At 38.6% G+C, this 20,471-nt stretch overlaps 1 protein-coding gene across 1 annotated transcript in view; it reads right to left on the bottom strand.

Annotated features, from left to right (window-relative positions):
- ZBTB46 (zinc finger and BTB domain containing 46) overlaps nucleotides 1–20,066 on the bottom strand; it is a 46,210-nt gene extending 26,144 nt beyond the window's left edge. Inside the window, exons 1-2 of the mRNA XM_032217811.1 lie at nucleotides 18,206–20,066; nucleotides 7,211–8,180 (exon numbers count right to left, since the gene is read on the bottom strand). Of these exons, the coding sequence (XP_032073702.1) occupies nucleotides 7,211–8,147 (937 nt within the window). The 5' untranslated portion in view covers nucleotides 8,148–8,180; nucleotides 18,206–20,066. The remainder of the gene's footprint in view (nucleotides 1–7,210; nucleotides 8,181–18,205) is intronic.
- Between the last annotated feature and the right edge of the window lie 405 nt (nucleotides 20,067–20,471).

Here is a 20,471-nt window from a genome sequence, read left to right as displayed (position 1 = left end):
CATGACAGTTTGACCCAATCATCTCTGTTTCATACATTCATTACCCCCACCCAAAAAAACCCCAGAATCTGTTGTTTTAACAAGTATCTCAGCAACAGTAGGGCCAAATTGAAGCCTTGACTGACAAACAAGAAATTACAAATTGTTCTATACCCCAAAAATAAGCCCAAATTACTCCTTGGGGATAGTTATCCCCATTTTTAAAAAAATCACTGTCTTAATTATTCTTATAACAAAGCACCCGATAGAAGCACACAATTAACAGGCAAGAATTGTCCATGGTCTCATTAATCAGGTTCAATGCCAGTTTTGAAAAAGGGGTTGAGTTACAAGTTTGTGGAATCTAGATATACTCCATACCCTGTTTTGTGATTACATTAAATCAGGACCTCTGCGAGTTGCTTCAACTGCATTGTCACAGAATCCCTAACAGATATGGGATCCTTGCTTATAAGATAAATATGAAATGTTTCCTCATCTGCCACATTTAAAAATCCTCCTTTTTCTTTCTCAGATCAAAGAAGTCAAGTGGTTGTAGCAGGAATAGCCAAGGCATTATCCTCAAAAGCAGAAAGGCAGGTCCAGGGTAGGAAGATTCCAGGGTTTCTGGGTGAGAAGATGTCAGCATTCCTATCTTTTACATTAAAGATTACGCTACGCTGCCATTATTATGCACTACTTTATTCAAAATATTTCTGCTCCTTTAGAGAGGACATGTTTAAGATCCTACCCCATCGAATGGTGAGAAGGATGTGAGGCAGAAGACTGGCTTTCTCTGTGGTTGCCATGATCTTATACAATATGTGTTTCTTCCCTTTGTTCTTGGTATGAAGAAACTTCTTCTTAAACAGACTTTTCCACTTAAGTACAAGGGTGACTTGCCTGGCCCTTTCTGGTTATGTTCTAATATTTTTATGGTGAAGAGATACATTGCTTTTTGGAAAGACACTGATTTTTAAGGAATAGAAGTTTTATTTCTTCATATTTTTAGATATAGATCACCTAGTGAAAGGATAGTGTACAATTTTAATAAATAAAGTAAAATAATGTTCCCCAAGGTTTTGATCCCTTGATTTCTTTTTCTACTGATCACATTCCCTTTTTTTGTTGATGTACTGGTGAGTTTAAAATGGTTTTAAATACATTTGAAGTAATTTATCACCTTAAAATCTATAGACACCTTGGTGTTAATGTCCAATTAGAAATCAAGAGACACACTTTTAAAGAACATTTGTAACTGAATCCTAACAGCAAAGGAAAAAGAAACAGACAAGCATTCACTGAGAACTGCTTTCTCTTTTTTCCTATTCTGGGTCAGTTGGTTAATCAGAATGTTAGGAGGCACTGAGGAAATGACTGCAGCAGGTTTCTGTACAAGACAGTTCAGTTATTAGATGTAATGCATACTTCCTGTACTCCGTCAGGTTCAGTTTTCTCTCCCTTTCTTATTTTGTTTTGTTTTCCTTCATGTGTTTCTCTGGGGTATCTGAAAATGTATTCACCCTTCTGTGAACAACTGATTGCTCCCCAAAATATAACAACCTGGCTTTTGAATGTATCTATATTTATGACAAAAACCTAAACAGCTCAAAATTACATGAAATGTTTGACATTTTGGCTTATTTGGTTATTTTAAGTTTATGTATTTTTGTTCATGATAAAGACCTGACTTAAACCTGTGACAGCATGGCATGCTAAAAGCTAACTCTCTGTTGTTTACATGTCCTTAAGACACACTGCTATTATTCATCACTGGCCAGCAATGAAAGAAGTTAATTGAGAATCAGAATTTGAACACAGTAGTTACTATTCCAAGATTATTGAAAAGATAGTTGATAATTCTTCTAGTTAGAATATTTTAGTCTAATGTGCATTATTTTTACTGTTGTAACCTGACATACACTATTTAATTCAAGAAAGTTCATCTTCCTGTAATATGATGACCATTGCTTTTATTATACAGAACCTACTGAACACTTGGTTCTTAAACCTAATACAACAGGTTGCATACCTATAACAGAATATACAGCACAGAAAAAGTGTATGCACAAAATTTCACAATATACTCCAGAAACTGATGAAGAACTGACATTGTGCTATATAAATCCCCCCCCCAAAAAAAAACCATCAGGAAAGAAAATGTTACAAATATCTTATTACTGCTTCCTATTCACAAAAGATACACAGTGTGATTTAATAAAATACAATTGCACTAGCAATAATAAAATAGAAATGAAATTTGGCCAGAAAGAATCAGCTTTTTTTGTCCCAAATGCCCTCTAATATAGCATAGATTTCTTACTCTCTAAATTTTATTCACAGGAGATGGAAATAAAAAATGACATTCTCAGACAGAAGTTTCCTCATCAAGATCCTGCTTGAGAATTACTGTCCACTACATACAACTAGGGACTAAAGAAGGGCCTCCAAAGATGATCCTTACAATACCTTGATTTCAACTAAACAGGACTGTAAAACCCAAACAATATTTGGGACTAGATCAGATTTTATTCTGCAATAGTTCTGTTCTGCCTTATTCATAGAACCTGCCAAAAGAGCAGGGGAGGAAGGAATCAAATTGTCTTTGATTGGTTATACTGCTGCTTCCCAGTACCTCTCCATTTTTTCCTAATCACAGAAAATATATTAAATGTATTAAAGAGAAGAAAATAAAATAAATATGCAAAGTTTTCATTGATAGTACAAAGAAGTAATCATCTAGGAGCACCCCCAACAAGTGCGTCTGCCATCAGTGATCAGCACTAATAATGTTATCGATTTGGGTAAAGAAACCAAGCAAACAGCCAAACTCAGAGAGCACCACAAAGTCTACAGGGAACTGTAAAGATAACATAAAAACTGAATTATATGATCCATGGGTATGTAGTCTGGATAATATTCCAGGGCAGTAATAATTACATTTCCAAATACTTTTTTTAACATTGGCCACACATAGTGCACTAATCTAACTTGGATACCAATAAAACCAGAGTGTTGCAGATCTGCCTTTTTCTTCTTCTTCTTTTTTTTGAGGGCAGCATTTGATATGATAAAAAGCATTCCTGGCATTACCTTTGCCCACATCTTAGGCTAAATGAAGCAACATTAAAACACTATTGTATTTGAGTCTTCAAATAATCTTTTTTTTTTAAATCCTCTTTTTAATGAAAAGTGAAGTTGTGTAGAAAGAGACAGACATACAATTTCTCTTTATTATGATGGCAGGAAAAAATTAACCCCTTCGCCAGCTATAAATCTGGAATTTCTCCCCTGATAGTATGCACAGACCCTATCCAAAACAATCTGAAGGAGCCTCCACTAGGAAATGGTTTGTAATGAAAGGCTGATATTTCCATCATAATTAGATAATAAATGTGGAACAAATGGGGCTATTAAAATGAAATCATATACTTAAAGCTTTACTACAAGATGGTGAATGTCCAGGATATTGTTTTCATTATGTCAGAAGTGCTGGCTCATTCATCATTTAAAACCCAAGTTGTTCATTACTGCCAGCATGCACCTTTGGACGGCTACCAAAAAGCCTGCCTTCATCTGTTCGGACTTCAAATTGGAAGAATGACTTACAGTAAGTGGTCTGAAATGCCAAAAATAATCCCGATATTGGTAACATATGCATTTCAAACCTATTCTTGATGTTATATGAGTATAACATTTAACCTACGCATTTCTCAAATACATCAAAGTTGTAGAAACTGATATGAGTAATGTATATTAAAAATGTGAAAAAGTAGTTTTCAAGAAACAATACAATATTTTCAAAGGTGCTCCTCAGTATATATACTATGTGATTTCCTATGTTCAAAGTATCTTAATATTACTGCTGTTTTAGAGTTTGAATTGAAAAACCTTGGCTGGGAGTTTGAATATAAAACAGGATTTCCCATTTAACATGTTAAGACTGAATCCAAGTCACACCCCTTCCCCCTGCCTTATGATGAGAAAGAAATGGGGTCACTTCCAAATATCTGTAATGTCTGTAAACTGCCTTGAGAACTCAGGCATATATAAATTGCACACATAAATAAAATAAGCAAGTGATTGGCTATAAATACATTCTTCTTTCCCAATACTGAAACTTAATAACATGGGCCAAGGTATGTCCATATCCATCCCCATGGAATCCAGATCCCAGGAAGGAATCTGGGAAAGGGTCTCCCTCATATTTCAGAAATGAATTGTGCTGTTTTCAATAATTTCTCAATTTGAGCTCTATTTTTTCTTAATAATTGCAATTAGTCATATGGATATGGATTCCAGGGATAAATAACATACAAATCAGAAGAATATATGTACACGAACCAGAACATCTTATCCATCCATAGACTCTTACATACTTGCATTTTGCAATCATCAGTGTCTTGCCTGAAGCATGATAATATATGTATATAAAAGTTCCTTAAGTAAATTACTGTATTTTCATTGGCTGGAAGAAATCCTTGCTTTTGTACATATAATCTTCCATGGCTTCCAAGTTGCTCCACACCTACAACGCATGCAAGGGTTCCATGGCAGACAATGTACAATTTGATGGTGAGTGATAGAAGAATGCAAAATTGAAATTATGTTCCTTTGTGAGTTTGTTTCAATTCTAAAAGTTCCTCCTAAATGCAAATGGAAGTGACAAGAACAAGTGTGACCAAAATTGGATGCACTATTCCAGGTGTGGCCTTACTAAGGCTTTATAAAGTGGTACTAATACTTCACCTGATTTTGATTCTTTGCCTCTGTTTACAAGGATTGTATTCATTTTTTTGACTCCTGACGCACACGGCTGGCTCATGTTTAAGAGATCATCCACTAGGACTCCAAGGTCCCTCTCACATACTGTTTTTGAGCCAGGTTTCGCCTAATCTGTACTTTCCTGCCCAGGTGTAAAACTTTCCTTTTCTCCACAATAAATTTCATTTTGTTGGATAGGGCCCATTGTTAAGTCTCTCAAGATCTTTTTGGGTCCTGAGCTTGTCTTCTGTTATGAAGGAGTAAAAATATCAATGGAAAATTAAAAGGATTTTGGTATGCTAGCAGATTTTAAGATTAATGAGATACATTAGTAGTGATAGTAATTTTTCTAATAGATAAATATAATAAATATGAATTGTATGATATTTATTAAATTTAGAAACTGCCCATCACCCTTACAGAGTGTTTCTGGGTGGTTGTTGTGGCCTGACAGCTGCCAGTGGAATTGGTGGCAGAGTCGGATGATGAGGAGGTTGGGGAGGAACATGGGCCAGTTCTGGAGTCTTGCTCTGAGTCAGACACAGAGATAGAGCCAGGGCCGTCCAACATTTCCCACCGGAGAGGCAGCTGCCTTTGGAGGTTGATATGAGTGAGGAGGAAGAACAGCTGGGGCGTGTTCCAGATGCATGTATGCGCAGAGCAGTTAGAAGAGGTGAGCAAAGGAGGAAATAGAAGGAAAGGGGAGTAGTTGTCGTAGGAGACAACAATTCATATTTCTGAAGATTTTGCTCATTGTGTGTCATGCCACAGACTGCCTGCCAGAACTTAATTTGAACTGATAAGGTCTGTTACTGTAGTTAACTCCTTGAAGGACTATTGCCTGGACTTTTTAGTGGGTGAATGCAATTAATTCACAAGAGGTAAATAAAGAGAGGTTTTTCGTGACAAGGAGTCTCTTTCTTGCTTCTGCTAAGGCTGGGTCAGAACAGTGATATACAAGTAAAATATTAAAACAGAAGCAAAAAAATTCAACATTAAAATTTAATGAAAAGGTGGGTGGGCTTTCAGGGTGCTAAACAGTCCAATGGCCCCTGTGAGCGCCAAGCTAGAGGGCAGAGCCAGGTCTTTAAGCATTTCTGGGGGCCCATCTCACTTCCTGGAAGAGAATGTTCCAAAAAGCAGGGGCAACAGTCAAGAAAGCAATGGCATAATTGTGTTAATACATGAAACATGTTAAGATGGTAGAAATTAAAATTGACACTGTTGAGAATTTCTGTGATTAAAAATGAATGTTTTTCCTAGAACAATGATTTTGTTTCAGATGGTGTCTGTTTTGACGATTGATGTATTTTCAAGCAATGGAAAAAAGATGTATCTAAATGTGAGAAAAATGAGTTAAATATAAAATATTCTAAAAGCCAATTTGGCCTAGTGGTTAAGACACCAGGCTAGAAAGCATGAGAAAGCAGGACTGCGAGCGTAGGTCCCACCTTAGCCATGAGAGCCAACTGTGTGACTTTGGGCCAATCACTTTCTGCCCAACCCAAAAGGAAAGTAGTAGTAGGAAAGTGTGTTGGGTATGTTTAGCACCTTGACTTATTTGTTAAAATAATAAAACTGGGACACAGATAAATAAATAAAATAAAAGAAAGAGGAGAACTGGTCTACCGAATTTGAAATTTTATATTGCCTTTGTTGTTTGGTTTGGAAGAAGGAATGAGCGTTGCTGAGAAACAAAAGATTTTTAAAGTTAGATTATGAACTGAATTTTGGATGGCATGAATGTTTATGGTACAATAAAAAAGTGGATTGCAAAAATCACTTTATTAGATATGCCATATTGAGAATATGGAATAAATATAAACATTCAAATGAAGTCAGAACATTTCCTTTCAGGACTGATGGATATAGTTTTTTTAAAAAAATCATGGAAGAGTATGTCAATATAGGATTACTGTGGCAAGATTATTTTATTCATAAAGATGGAAAGATCCAGAACTACCCAACATGGAGGAAATGGGTTGGTGAAACTGAGGGAACCTGATGACAAAATTGACAAAACCTGACTGGAGAAAGAACATTATCGATATTCATCAATGACTAGAGGCCCCTTTTGGTTTTTTGTGTGTAAAAAATGATTTTATGACATTAGAAAAATCATAGAAAAAAGGGGAATAATAATATCTTAAAGAGGGTGGTTTGATTAGAATCTATGTATAACTGTGAGAGGAAGATCATAAGTCACTTCTTTATATTTCTTTTTCATGTTTTCTGTTCTTTTATTTTCTTTTATCTATCTCTTTTTTTCTTTCAGGTTTATCTTTTTCTTTGAATGGATTTGTTAAAGATGTAAAATCTTTTAATAAAAATTATAATTTTTAAAATTTTCTATTTTTTTATAAAATGTAATGTATTCTAAACAGTTATTCATGTGCATTATAGAATGCTCATGATTTCTAGCATAGAAATCAATTTCTAGCATAGAAATTGAATTAGATGTTCTTACTTGCTTCTTGATTACTGTATGGCCATACAGGGGCAGTCAGAAAGGGTGGCACTGGTGAAGTTGTCCTGCTGTCCTCTCCAAGTTGTTGTGTGATATGCCGCACAGTGTCCTTATTTTTTCTATTCTTTCTACGCCTTGTAGGCTGCCACCCATCTGTAGCTCCTTGTTCTGAGAAAGCATTTTGCATTGCACTGTCTTTGGCAGAGTGTAATTCATTCACTCCATAATGAGCAGGAGAGATCTGTTCTTCTTTGACACGCAAAGTCCCATAGGCCAAATCCGTAGACCAAAGAGACTGGGATGAAATGTCCTCGTGACTATCCGATTTTGGCTCCTGATCCTCTTTGCCACAGGTGCTTCCTCCTTCGTGACAGCTAGCAATAGCTGAATCTCCAGAAGAGTTTGCCGGACTTGTCCTTCGAGCCAGCCAGGGAGAGATGCTCCTCCCAGCTACGACAGCAGAAATCAGAGCATCCGTACTGTTGCTAGAGGAAGCCCCAAACTCATAATCAATAAGGTCATCCGATGCATCAGACTTTATGCTTATGTCAAGAGCAGCCTTTATGAAATTGTGGCAAGCTTGCACAATCTCAGTCATTTGAAGATAGCTGGCAGCTGACATCACCTCAATAACATTCCTGCTGGTCAATGCAAGGTGTGCCGAGTACATGAAGTCAATGATTGCTTTAAAGCCCTGTGCTGTTACAATATCCAAATGAGTGACTGTGGCTTGGTCAGAGGTCTTCTGCACCTGGCAATACAATGTCTTGAAGTAACGACTACTCCCAAGCAAAATATTTTTATGAGCCTTGAAAATCTTTCCTTCCACTATAATACAAACATCGCAGAGGATACCATGCTGCCTTTGTTCGTTGAGTTCCTGAAGCAGATGATGATAATGGGAGGCAATCTCCATGTCTTCCTTCTGATGATTCATTTAAAAGTATTTGCACTCCCACGTCTGCACACTCTGTGAGGAAGAAAGAGAGAGGTTAACACCGTTGACACCAATGGACGTTTTTCTCTCAATGCAGACAGAAACATCAATGCCAAACATCATGGGGGTCGTTAGTGGGAGGGAAAGGCTAAAAACCAGTATATCTGCTAAAATTCCTGTAATGATTAGCATTCTACATTAGTAAAACCATTTCAAAGGCGTATTTACAATGGGTTTGATTCAACTCTGACAGATGATTTCATCAACTATTATTGTTGTTTAATTTAGAATTTTTAGAATTTTATTAGAATTTGTAGGCCGCCCTTTTCCCTGAGGGGACTCAGGGCGGCTCACACAAAAACTGGGAAGGGGGGGAATACAGACAGTAGGACAACATGTAATAAAATAGCAAACAACATACATTCATCATTCGGGAGGGGCAACTATCCTATCCCCAGGCCTGACGGGCGAGCCAGTTCTTCAAGGCTATGCGGAAGGCCTGGACGGTGGAGAGGGTGCGAATCTCCACGGGGAGCTCGTTCCAAAGGGTCGGGGCTACTGCTGAGAAAAGCTGAGTTATAGGGTATTGAAATAATTACCGTAGCATTTTGTACTATCTTTCAAATATAATTAAGAAAAGAATGAGCAGTTTTAAATTCTAAAAAGAACTTATAGTATGCAAAGATTATATCAAGCTATTGCTGAAATTGTCTACAAATGCAGATTCTGTTTTTTCAGAGAGATAGCAGTAGCTGTCAAGAAAGCAATTACACCAGCAAACTATGTACTGAGAGAGCTATACATTAATTCACTTCAACCTCAGTTTATTTACACCTTCAGGTGAACAATCCTTATGGTAACCAGCATAAAGTAAGCTATGTCTTTTCCCCTTTTATTGTTACAACTCTTAATGCATTTATTACCTCAATACAATGGTATTTGTGCAATATTGATTATATAAACATACATAACGTTTAGATGACTTGGAATATGAGAATATGGGAAATAAAAATGTCCCTCTGTTTGTGACACTCAAGCAAGGAGCATGTTGCCATTGCTTATACTACTCAAACACACAGTGTATCATGCATAAAAATATAAAAAAGAGGAGGGAAAATCTTAGATAGAAATGCAAAGCCATGAGAGAAAAGTCTCCAATCAGGAGTCTTACATTATATATTAAAACAATACATATACAGGTAGTCCTCGAAATACAACACAGTTGTGCCCAAAATTTCTGAGACATTTTTAAAGTGAGTTTTGCCCTGTTCTATGATCTTTCTTGCCACAGTTGTTAAGTTAGTAACACGGTTGTTAAGCGAATCTGACTTCTCCATTTGCAATGCAGCCATTATAAACATGAGTCAGTTGCCAAGCACCTGAATTTTGATCAGGTGGCCTTTCGGAGACGCTACAATAGTTGTAATTGTCATGAGTCACTTTTTCAGTGCCATTGTAACCTTGAACAGTCACTAAATGAACTGTTGTAAGTCAAGGACTACCTGTAACAAGAAGCAAGAATCGGGAAACATTTAAATATTCTGTTACAACAAAAAAGAAAATGCATAATTTGGTATTACATCCATATAATTATGATTTATACTGTTATTGTTTCCTGATTGTTTATTTGTACCCTATGACTATCATTAAGTGTTGTACTTTATGATTCTTGATGAATGTATGTTGTTTTTTATGTACACTGAGAGCATCTGCACCAAAGACAAATTCCTTGTGTCTCTATCCAATCACACTTGGCCAATAAAGAATTATATGCCAGAAAAGCCAGATCTTCAAGGGGAGGGAAAATCTCTAGTTCCAATGGATAAGAAAGTTTTCCAAAGTAATAAGAAAGTCTAGGTCCAGGCCCTTGAAGTGGGCTTAATCTCAGCAAAGGGACTCTTAACATTCCTTCCTTTCCAGTTCTTACCAAATGTTGTAGACAGATTCCACTCACAACAGGCTGTCTGAAAGATACCAAGCCCCTAAGCCATATATGGCTTTAAGGCCACAGCCAACACCTTCAATTGCATGTGAAAGTTAACCAACAATCAATGCAGGTCCTCCAGAAAAGGTATTAAATAACCTTAGTGTGTCCATAACTAACTAGGCTGCCCCATGCCGAATCAGCTGTAAAGGTACTCCACGACTTACAACAGTTCATTAAGTGACCGTTCAAAGTGACAACAGCATTGAAAATAGTGATTTATGACCGTTTTCACACTTATGACCACTGCAGCATCCCTGTAGTCATGTGATCGAAAGCCAGAAGCTTGGCAACTGACTCATATTTCTGATGGTTGCAGTGTCCTGGGTCATGTGATCACCTTTTGTGACCTTTTGACAAGAAAAGTCAACAGGGAAGCCAGATTCACTTAACAACTGTGGCAAGAAATGGGGCAAAACTCACTTAACAAATGTTTGACTTAGCAAAAGAAATTTTGGGCTCAATTGTGGTTGCAAGTTGGGAAACTACCTGCAGTTTCTGAATGGTCTTTTAAAAGGCAACCTCATGTACAGCAGTGTACAATAATCCAAATATCTTAGAGGAGAGAAAGGTAGCCATGCAGGAATCCTGGACAGAAACACACATAGTATTATTACTCATTTCAAATTTAGGTCAAATATATAAGTATAACCAGGCTAGTTTCCATGCTAAACACAATAAAGTGTTTAGCTAACTAAAACCCAATCTCTTCAAGCTGAACTGGCTTTTTCCATTCTGACTTGTAAATCTAGATATTCATTCCTGACATAGTAATATGGTCTTCAAGTCAACAGTGACAGTCAAACAGAAGGGGAAAAGTGACAGGCTGCTTTGAGCAACATCTTGAGACTAGACCATCAGATAGAATCTGAAATCAGCCTTGACCAGTGCCATTGGGACTGGCTGGGGACCTCAGCCTAAGAATTTTCAAGTGTTGAAACAATATCTGTAACAGACTGACTTAGAGTATTTTATACTTTGAATTCATCCCTTATGACTACCACGATAATCTAGTCCTTTTACCTACGTTGGAAATGCTTTGGGACAGCTTTTTTAAAATCTAAGATTATATGACTTTGGACTTTTATGTGAGAGCTAAGTGAAGACGCAAACTCAGGCTTAAAAGTTTTCGCTTTTTGGAATTCCATGAAATGCAGGTCTGATTAGCATTTAGATTTAGAGATTGCTTTGACAACATATGTTCAGATCCATGTTCGTACAAAGAGAACAATGAATGCATCTTCTCCCCCAAACAACATTCATACAATAATCATGATAGAGTACCTTTATTACTCTTAATTTTGTGATAGCTTCCTTGTAAACACATGGCTCAATTTAGATGAACATTATTTTCTTAATGTAGTATTAAAGGCAACTCTGCTGGATCAGGCTAAAAAGCTGCCTACTGTAGCATCCTGTGCCTATAGTTCCTGTGGGAATACGTACTGTAAACAGGCCATGAAAGCAACAGTCTTTCTCTGCTATTGTTCCCCAATGACTGGCAGTCAGAGGCATGCTACCTCAGACCTGAAAGAAGCATACAAGCATCATTAATCGTATTATCCTCCATTAATTTGTTTAATCCCCTTTTAAAGTTGTCTAGCTTGGTAGCCATTGCTACATCTCAGGGAAAGTAATTCTATATGCAGAATATATGCTGTGCAAAGGATATTTTTTTGTCTATCTTGAATCTTCTATCATTCTTTTTTTTTTCCACATGACTTTAAGTTTTTACTTCAAGATTTACCCTCAGATCTTGTTTATCCTTCCAAAAGTGTTTTGGTCCAAGCCTGTCTTTCTTGCATTTAATACATTCGTCTTGTCTGAAAGTATCTATCAAGTTTTCTTCATTTGGGTCAGAATTTAGACAGTTGATTCATAAACATATATACATATAAACCTGTCAACTATTTCCATTTGGAATAGAGAAAAATTATATAAAGCAGAGACTAGTAGTAAGAAATATGCCAAAGTAATTAAAGTCATGAGATAATAAAATATAACTAAGGGGGTTGATTTATATTGTTATCTTACCCAATTCCTCTCCATACCTTTTTACATCTGTAAATTATTCTTGTTTCCACTACATCTATATAATCACTTCATAAACTGGCCTGGAGAAAAGGCAAGTTTTAATAGAATAGAGGACCAACTGAAAGTTCAGGAGCAAACTTCCGGTTGGTCTATTGGGCCTGTTTTTTGCCCTCCCCAGGCTCCGTAGGCTTTCCTAAGGAGGGCGAAAATGGCCCAACGGCCCTCCAGAGGCCCTCAGGAAAGCCTCCGGAGCCTGAGGATGGCGAAAATCCCCCCCCGCCAGGGGTTACTTGCACATGGGCGGTAGGGGGTTGCTCTCACACATGCGCAGGTTGGTGGGCACACCACACATGCAATAGCACGCGCACACACACAGTTTTGTCACACTTTTAGAAAAAGATTAGCCATCACTGCTCTATAATGTCATTTGAAGGCAGAAGTTGAAACAATTTATGTCCAAGATGTGAGGGGTCTGTAGATATTTTCACAGCCCTCTTTTTGACTAGAGCAGTACACAGGTCCTCAATGGAAGGCAGGTTTGTAGCAAATGTTTTTTTCTGCAGTTCTAATTATCCGTTGAAGTCTGTGTCTGTCTTGTTTGGTTGCAGAGCCAAACCAGACAGTTATGGACGTGCAGATGACAGACTCAATAACTCTAGTAAATGAAAATTTCACTATCAGTGAGTTAATGAAAACTTAATGGGAGCAGAATATGCAGTATAGTATTCCGATCCAAACAGAGATGTGCTTTGGTTCTGGCATGGGTATCCTATGCCAGGAAAAGACATATACTCTTTAAACAGCAACCAGAGGAACTGAAAGGAAGAGAGGAGGCGCAAACATTAGCTCCAAACATGTTCAAGCTCATATAGTATGATTGTGTATTACCAAAACTACCAGTAATGAGATTTGACAAGATTAGTAGTGGACTGAATTAAGTGTGTTATAGAAAGATCATCCAATACTCATCCTCTAAGGCAGCCCAAATATATTACTCTTCAAAAACATGCTATTAACAGTCAGGCTGACATGTTGCCACTGAAAATCCAAACATCATTTGATGTCTTTTGATCGGGAGATCAGCTATGTGAAGCACAATAAAAATGACCTCAAGCCTCCACCAGTTTTAAGTCAATGTAAACACAATTTTACTGATGAGCAGGTACCATAATGACTACAGCAATATTAATCTGTGGCAGCAAGGAAATGCTATCATGCTTTTGATGTAATATATCAGCTAAAAGGTTCCTTCTGGACAGTTCTTTGTATATATGGAAGTGAACACAGCTGTGAATCAAGGCTGGCCTAATACTCCAGTATGAATGCTATGCTTGCTACTGAAATTAGAATCTTAGCCAAAATAACATAGGAACAATTAGACATTAATAAAAGCAGTTCCTCTCAAAATCCAATAAAAATATTCCTAGGTTCAATATAGGATTGTAGTGCATCTTAGTTAAAATATTAAATACAGCTACATTTCAGTGTATTACTTCTTAAAATTCTTTCTCACAAGTTAAACATTATTTAAAAAAATGTGAGATGTGAGATTCCTCTCAAGACCTCTTACTCTATTCATGAGAATTATACCAGAATTTATTAGGCCTGCATAGTCTTGATGGATTATTATAAATTATACTAAGCTACAATACTTATTTTTCTTAAAACATGCAAAACATCTAAATGAGCCCTTTATTTTCCTACCAAAGATAGAAGAAAGCAAAAAATCCCATTTATGTTGGAAAAATCTTATTTATGTTGTAAGCATATGGAGGGAGGGGAGAGAAAACAAACAAACAATAGCAAAGAAAACAACTGTAACCTTTTAAGTTCAATTTTACTATATATTATTTAAGTAGAATCTGAAATAATGGCTGGAATTAACACTTCTCAATGAACAAGACACTTTTAAATTGCTGATGTTGAAGAAACCTGCATCCTGCATCACTTATAATGCTAAATCACAGTGAATTTATAAAATAAGGGTTAGTATCAGTGGTGGGTTACGGCGGGTACACCCAAGTAAGAGCATACCGGTGCCTGCTGGGAGTACCAGGTACGGTACTTAGGAGGGCCAACCCGCTGGCCCGCGTTCCTTACTTGTATTTGACCCAACCGGGCCATTTGAGCAGCTGGAGCATTGCAGGGCAGTGGTGCGCATGCGTGCGCAGTGCACACGGTGGATGCCCGGCCTCGCCGCAGCGTACCGGTTGCGACAGGATCTGGAACCTACCACTGGTTAGTATAAGGTATGACTTTTACCAATGCTGCACCATAGAATACGTAAGATTCTTCCAAGATTCTTCCATCTATCCGTGGCTTCCTAGGTTAAAATCCTATTTCAATTTATTCAAATGAATTTGAATAAGGGCTTGATAGGCCTTAAAATCTTGGGATTCTATATGTGGGCACCTCCTAGAAGTTCATGCTGGCTGGAGAATTCTGGAAATGGAAATTCACACATCTGGAGGATAGCCATGTTAAGGAGGCATAAAAATACCCAGTTCTTAACCTTCCATAACATTATATAGTTAGTAATCAACTTACAACCACAATTGAGCCCAAAATTTATGTTGTTAAGTAAGACATTAATTAGGTAAATTTTGTCCCATTTTATGATCTTTCTTGCCACAAGTTGTTAAGTGAATCATTGCAGTTGATAAGTTAGTAACACAGTTGTTAAGTGAATCTGACTTTCCTAGAGACATTGCTTGTCAGAAGATTACATTACCCTGGGATACTGCAACCATCATAACTATGAGTCAGTTGCCAAGCGTCTGAATATTGATCACATGACCATGGGGATGCTGCAATAGTTGTGTGAAAAATGGTCATAAGTTACTTTTTTCAGTGCTGTTGTAACTTCAAACAGTCATTAAATAAACTGTTGTAAATCCAGGACTACCCATGTATCTTCCTTTGTATACTTCTGACTATTTTGACTACCTTCCTCTAAATTCATTTTTCTACCCTCTTATTAAAATGCAATACCCCAGATCTTGATCTAGTATTTCAGATAAGCCAGAATAAAATAGAATGATTACTTCCAATTCATTGTACTGTGGTTGCTTTATTGTAACATATATTGCACCAGAGTTTTTCTTTTTTGTAGTTGCAGATTGTCTATTCATGTTTAGTTTTCATTTGTGATAAACAACAATCTCGTTTTTTCAAGTAAATAGCTTTCAAGATACATATTCTATGTCCCATATCCCTTTTTAACTATTGTAATGCTAAATTTCTCATTATTTCTAATTTATTTTATGTCGTGTTTTATGTTATTTTGTCTTCACAGTTTTCATTCTAACAAAATTATTTACATTTTATTTTCTTTAATTAAGATAATACTTGTCCATTCTGGCTTTGCCGTCTGCAAAATTGAATACAATTCATTTGATCAACTATCACTAACAAATGTGATAAAAACCATAAAGCTCTGAACCAAGCATCACACTTCTATAAACACTTGCTGGCTGGATTCATGCACTGTCCTGGTTTTATTATAGTCCATATATTTTTATGCAGTCTATAGCTTAACTATATATTATATGCCCCCATTGTCCTGTTTTCTACAATATAAGACATGGAATATGGTTAGCAGATACAAAGACTAAGTTCACATGAAACCGATTATGGGGACTAGATTTCTGAATACAATACTATTTTCAATATATACTATTTTCTATATAGAATACTTACAAAACAATGAACTAACATTCTGTTTTTAAAACAAATGTGGAATAATTAATCTGACAGGATATATATTCTTGAGAATGTTAGCTTTTAGTACTACTGCAACATTGAAAGTTTAGCTTTAAATGTTTAATTTGCACTATTACTATTTGAAAAAAAACTTAAACAGTTGAACTTACAGATTTTGTGAGAATAACTACTTTAGCCAACAGAAATTTGAGAATACATCAAATAGTCTACTAAACCTGTTATGGCCTTCTATATAGAAATAATTAGTAATTCTGGGAATTATGAATATAAAAGATAGCTAACAGGAGATAAAGGGATAGGTAAAGAAAAGCTTTCAAAGATTTTAACTAAGTGTTTTCATCTTTTTATTAACAAATTAATAGTCAAAATAATAGCTAAACTTACTTTTACATAATAAGCTAGAATGAGATAAATTATATGTAAATGTATGCAATCTTTTATTAATAAGAACATTACAAGAAAGTGAGGTATTATTGAACAGGTTCACATAAAGTAGGAAAATGAAATTTCCTCATGGAGTATAGCTGTCTCATATCAATGCTAGCTTCTTTTTAGTAAGGTACTATCCTAGCTTCCCCACAAAAAGTGTGCCAAGATTGTATTATAAAGCATCTCTTTTAGATATATCACCTGGAAAAAACCTAATTACTACCATAAAACTACCCTAAAATTACAAGCCATGGGGACAATATGCCCCATTTCCTTTTTTCCCTTATATTTTAAGATTTGACCTGTATATTCCACATCAGATATTAAAATATTTAATTACTAAATACTACACTTTTGAAAAGACCACATAATTTGGATCAGGTTTTAGAAGAGTTGCACATATGATATATCACAACCTGAAGTACACCCTTTCTATTAGAACAAAATTTCAATCAGTGATCTAATTTACCAACAGCAAAATTAATATTTCATCAAAATAAATGACAGCCACAATTAGTGCTGAAGCTGATACCGTAAATGTAGCACAAGTTCTAAATCAAGACACAAGTATTTTACAGAATGCAATCTGTCATGTGATATAGTTAAGTGATAATTGTTCATTAAATAAATTAAAACTGTAAATGAGGAGTCCTTGATGTTCCACTGTTCAACCCTGAGCTACATATATTGAAACTATAAAGTCGAGGGACGTACATATATACTGTATCACAAAATTTCAAGAATGAATTTGCCTAGTAGTAGCTTATTCAACCGCTATAAAATCATTCCAAATCAGCCAGTCAATAAAACAGAATCAGCTGTCCAGTATTATGCACTTTTGTGAAATATACTATAATTATTAAAAGTAACCCAAAACAGCCAAAGTTTTCAATACACATGGAAAAAAGACTCTTCTGAGAATTGAAGATTTGTGTCTCATTTTTTAAATCAAAAGTTTTGCTCTTTGGAAAAAAGCCTTTTATAATAAAAGCAATACCCCACACATATATACAATAGATGCATAGGTAGGTAGGTAGGTAGGTAGGTAGGTAGGTAGGTAGGTAGGTAGGTAGGTAGGTAGGTAGGTAAAAAGGAAGTACTGCTTCATGATATATACAACCAGTTCAACCAGTTCAGCTCAGTACAGGAACTTTCAGCAGCACAACTTGCTATAATATCCTTTTTATAATATCATGAAATAAAGCTGATAATCCTCTCAGTACTCTATGTCAAACAAATTCAAGAAACTGAAGATAAGGAGAAAACTCAATTAAGATGAAACCGTTCTTGCATATACATTTCTTGTCCTAAATTAAATATATACAGTATATCACTTAGGTTAAGTACTCAGTTTCTCAATTTATTCCAGTTAATCCACCACAAGAACACTTCATTGTGTGCTTTATTTGTCATCAGGGATTTCCCTATAAAAGGCTACTTACATTTATGGAACAAACCTAGCTATTTACACATACAAAAAGAAAACGCTAACTTTGAAAACTCTTCCACACCGTTACTGTCTTTTTCTATTTTTTTTTTAAAAGAAGCCTATAACTTCTTCTTTCCTCTACTAATCATTCTCTGAGGACAGCCCTTCCATTAAAAGGTACTTACCTGCCTATATTTTCAAACCGGTCTCTTAAGTTTTTGCAAGCATTTTGAACTTCCAGAACTAAAAGGTAACTAAATTCTAAGGCTGAGTTTCAAGGTACCGGGGTGACTTTCAATGTTTACCGTCTGCAATTAAAATGGAAGCAAAGACCAGGCAATCTGGGTCAGGTTTTAGGGGAAAAGGCAATAATCCCAAACAGAACAGGCATAGCTTTTAAAGAGGCAGAAAGAGAAAGCAGAAAGTGAGAAAATATACATGTTTCATCAACATTATTACCTCATTCCCTTTTTCTTTTCTTTTCTCCCAAGCAGTTTGGTGTCGCTCTATCCTCTCCCCTTCTCTCACTTGAGTAACTCTTGGTCCAACTTGCACAAATGCTTAGTTTTTAAAAAGTTTTTTTAAAAAAAAAAAAAATTAAATATCTCTTTTATCAGTCCAGCCCAGCCGGGGTGGATGGTCCTCTTTGGTGAAGTGGCGCTGCTATGAAAATGCCCCCTTGTCTCCCTCCTCTTCGCTCCCTCCAGCTGGGTGTTGACGCAGCAGAAATTACCAGCTGGAAAATTCCCCTTTTGGAGGTGGGGAGGGAGGGGGAGGGGAGCAGCAGGAGGGGGTTAACCCCCTGCCAGTCAGCCTCTGCCGGCCCTCAGCCCTCCCACCCCTTTGGCCCCCCAGCCCCAAATAAGGCAGCGCGTCCAGGGGCGAAAGGAGAGTAGAGGACGCCCCCTGCCCCATTTGCAGGGGGATCATCTCCTCTCTCTCATCTCCCCCCCTCACCACTAACCTTCAGGATATTCCAAGAACAGACCTCAAGGTGGCTTCTCCCCACCCCATCAACCTCAGGGGACGAATTGGGGAGGGGGAATCTGCTCTCTCTCTCTCTCTCTCTCTCTCTCTCTCTCTCACCCCATCTTCCTTCAGAACAGCCCGAAAGGTGGCCTTTCCCCCCCTCCCTTGCGGTTTGGAAGGGGGGGCTCCTCTTTCACCCCCCAAACTCCTTTCAGAATAGCCTTCATGTTGGCCTCTTTAGCCCCCCCTTCTCCCACTTCAGGGGGCGCATCTCGTGTCTTTCACACACACACACACACACACACACACACACACACACCCCATCTCTCAGAATAGCTCTCAAGGTGGCCTCCCACTCCTTAGCCTCAGGGAGCCCTGGGGGGGTGTCTCATTTTTCACACACCCCATCTCCCCTCAGAACAGCCCTCAAGGTGGTCTCTTCACACACACACCCCACTTCAAGGGGCGTCTCTTCTTTCACACACACACACACACACAATTTCCCCTCAGAGTAGCCCTGAAGGTGGTCTTTCTCTCTCTCTCCCCCTTCAGCCTCAAGGAGCGCTTGGGGGGGGGGTCTCCTCTGTCTCTCACACACCCTATATCCCCTCAGGACAGCCCGCAAGGTGGCCTCTTCACCCCACCCCTCCTCAATGGGCTATTGGGGGTGTCTCTTCTTTCACCCCCTCAGAGTAGCCCTCAAGGTGGTCTCTCTCTCTCTCTCTCCCTTCCCCCCCCTCAGCCTCAGGGAGCGCTGGGGGGGGGTCTCTTCTGTCTCTCACCCCCCCCCAATATCCCCTCAGAACAGCCCTTAAGGTGGCCTATTCACCCCTACCCCTCCTTAAGAGGCTATTGGGGCTGTCTCCTCTTTCACCCCCACCATTTCCCCTCAGAATAGCCCTCAAGGTGGTCTCTCTCTCTCTCTCTCTCTCTCTCTCTCTCCCCCCAGCTTCAGGAAGCGCTTGGGGGGGGGCACCTCCTCTCTCTCTCTCATCTCCCCCCCTTCTTTCAACCCGCAAGGTGGCTTTTGCTCCCACCCAATTTCACTTAAGCCTCAGGGGGGGGGGCGCTGGAAAAAGGGGGGGCAAGAGGAGGATTCACCTTGAACCCCGCCCTGAGAGGAGGAAGGGGTTCCTCCGACCCTCCCGGGGCACTGAGGGGGCAACACCCCCCTCCCCCTCCCCCTCCCGCGAGGGAAGTTGTCAAGTTGCAAGCGCCTTTCGGCCTCAGCTTACCTGAGGGGGCAGCGGTCACTCGCTCTCGCCGCGCTCCCCTCACGGGGCTGGGGGGGGGGATAAAGGGGAGCCGCGCCGAGGAGGAGGAGGAGGAGGAGGGGGGGGCGAACCGCCGGAGCGCGTTCCCGCCTCCTCCTCCTCCTCCCACCCCCAGGACAGGGGGAGGGGCGCGCGCGCGCGCTCCTGCCTCCTCCTCACCCAACTTGGCCGGAGAGATTGGGGGGGGAGGGGCCATTCCCGAGCCCGGTAGAGCCGGCAAAGGCAAGGAGAAGGAGGAGGCGGGGCCGGCCGGCGCTTTAAAAAAAAAAAAAAGAAGAAAGAAAGAAAGAAAGAAAGCAGGCGATCTCGTCCCTGATTGGGTAGAGAGAGGACCCCTGTCTCCTTAAGCCACGCCCCGATGGAGCCTCGCGCTTGTGTTTTCTCCCCGAGAGAGAGAGAGAGAGAGAGAGAGAGAGAGGTGGGAGCAGCGCAACTGTCAAGCGGCCGGACCTGTGGGGAGCGCTGAGCATGATGGGATACTG

This window comes from Thamnophis elegans, chromosome 5, assembly GCF_009769535.1.
Source record: "Thamnophis elegans isolate rThaEle1 chromosome 5, rThaEle1.pri, whole genome shotgun sequence".
Lineage (NCBI taxonomy): Eukaryota > Metazoa > Chordata > Lepidosauria > Squamata > Colubridae > Thamnophis > Thamnophis elegans.
This window is presented reverse-complemented; position numbering and strand designations above follow the sequence as displayed.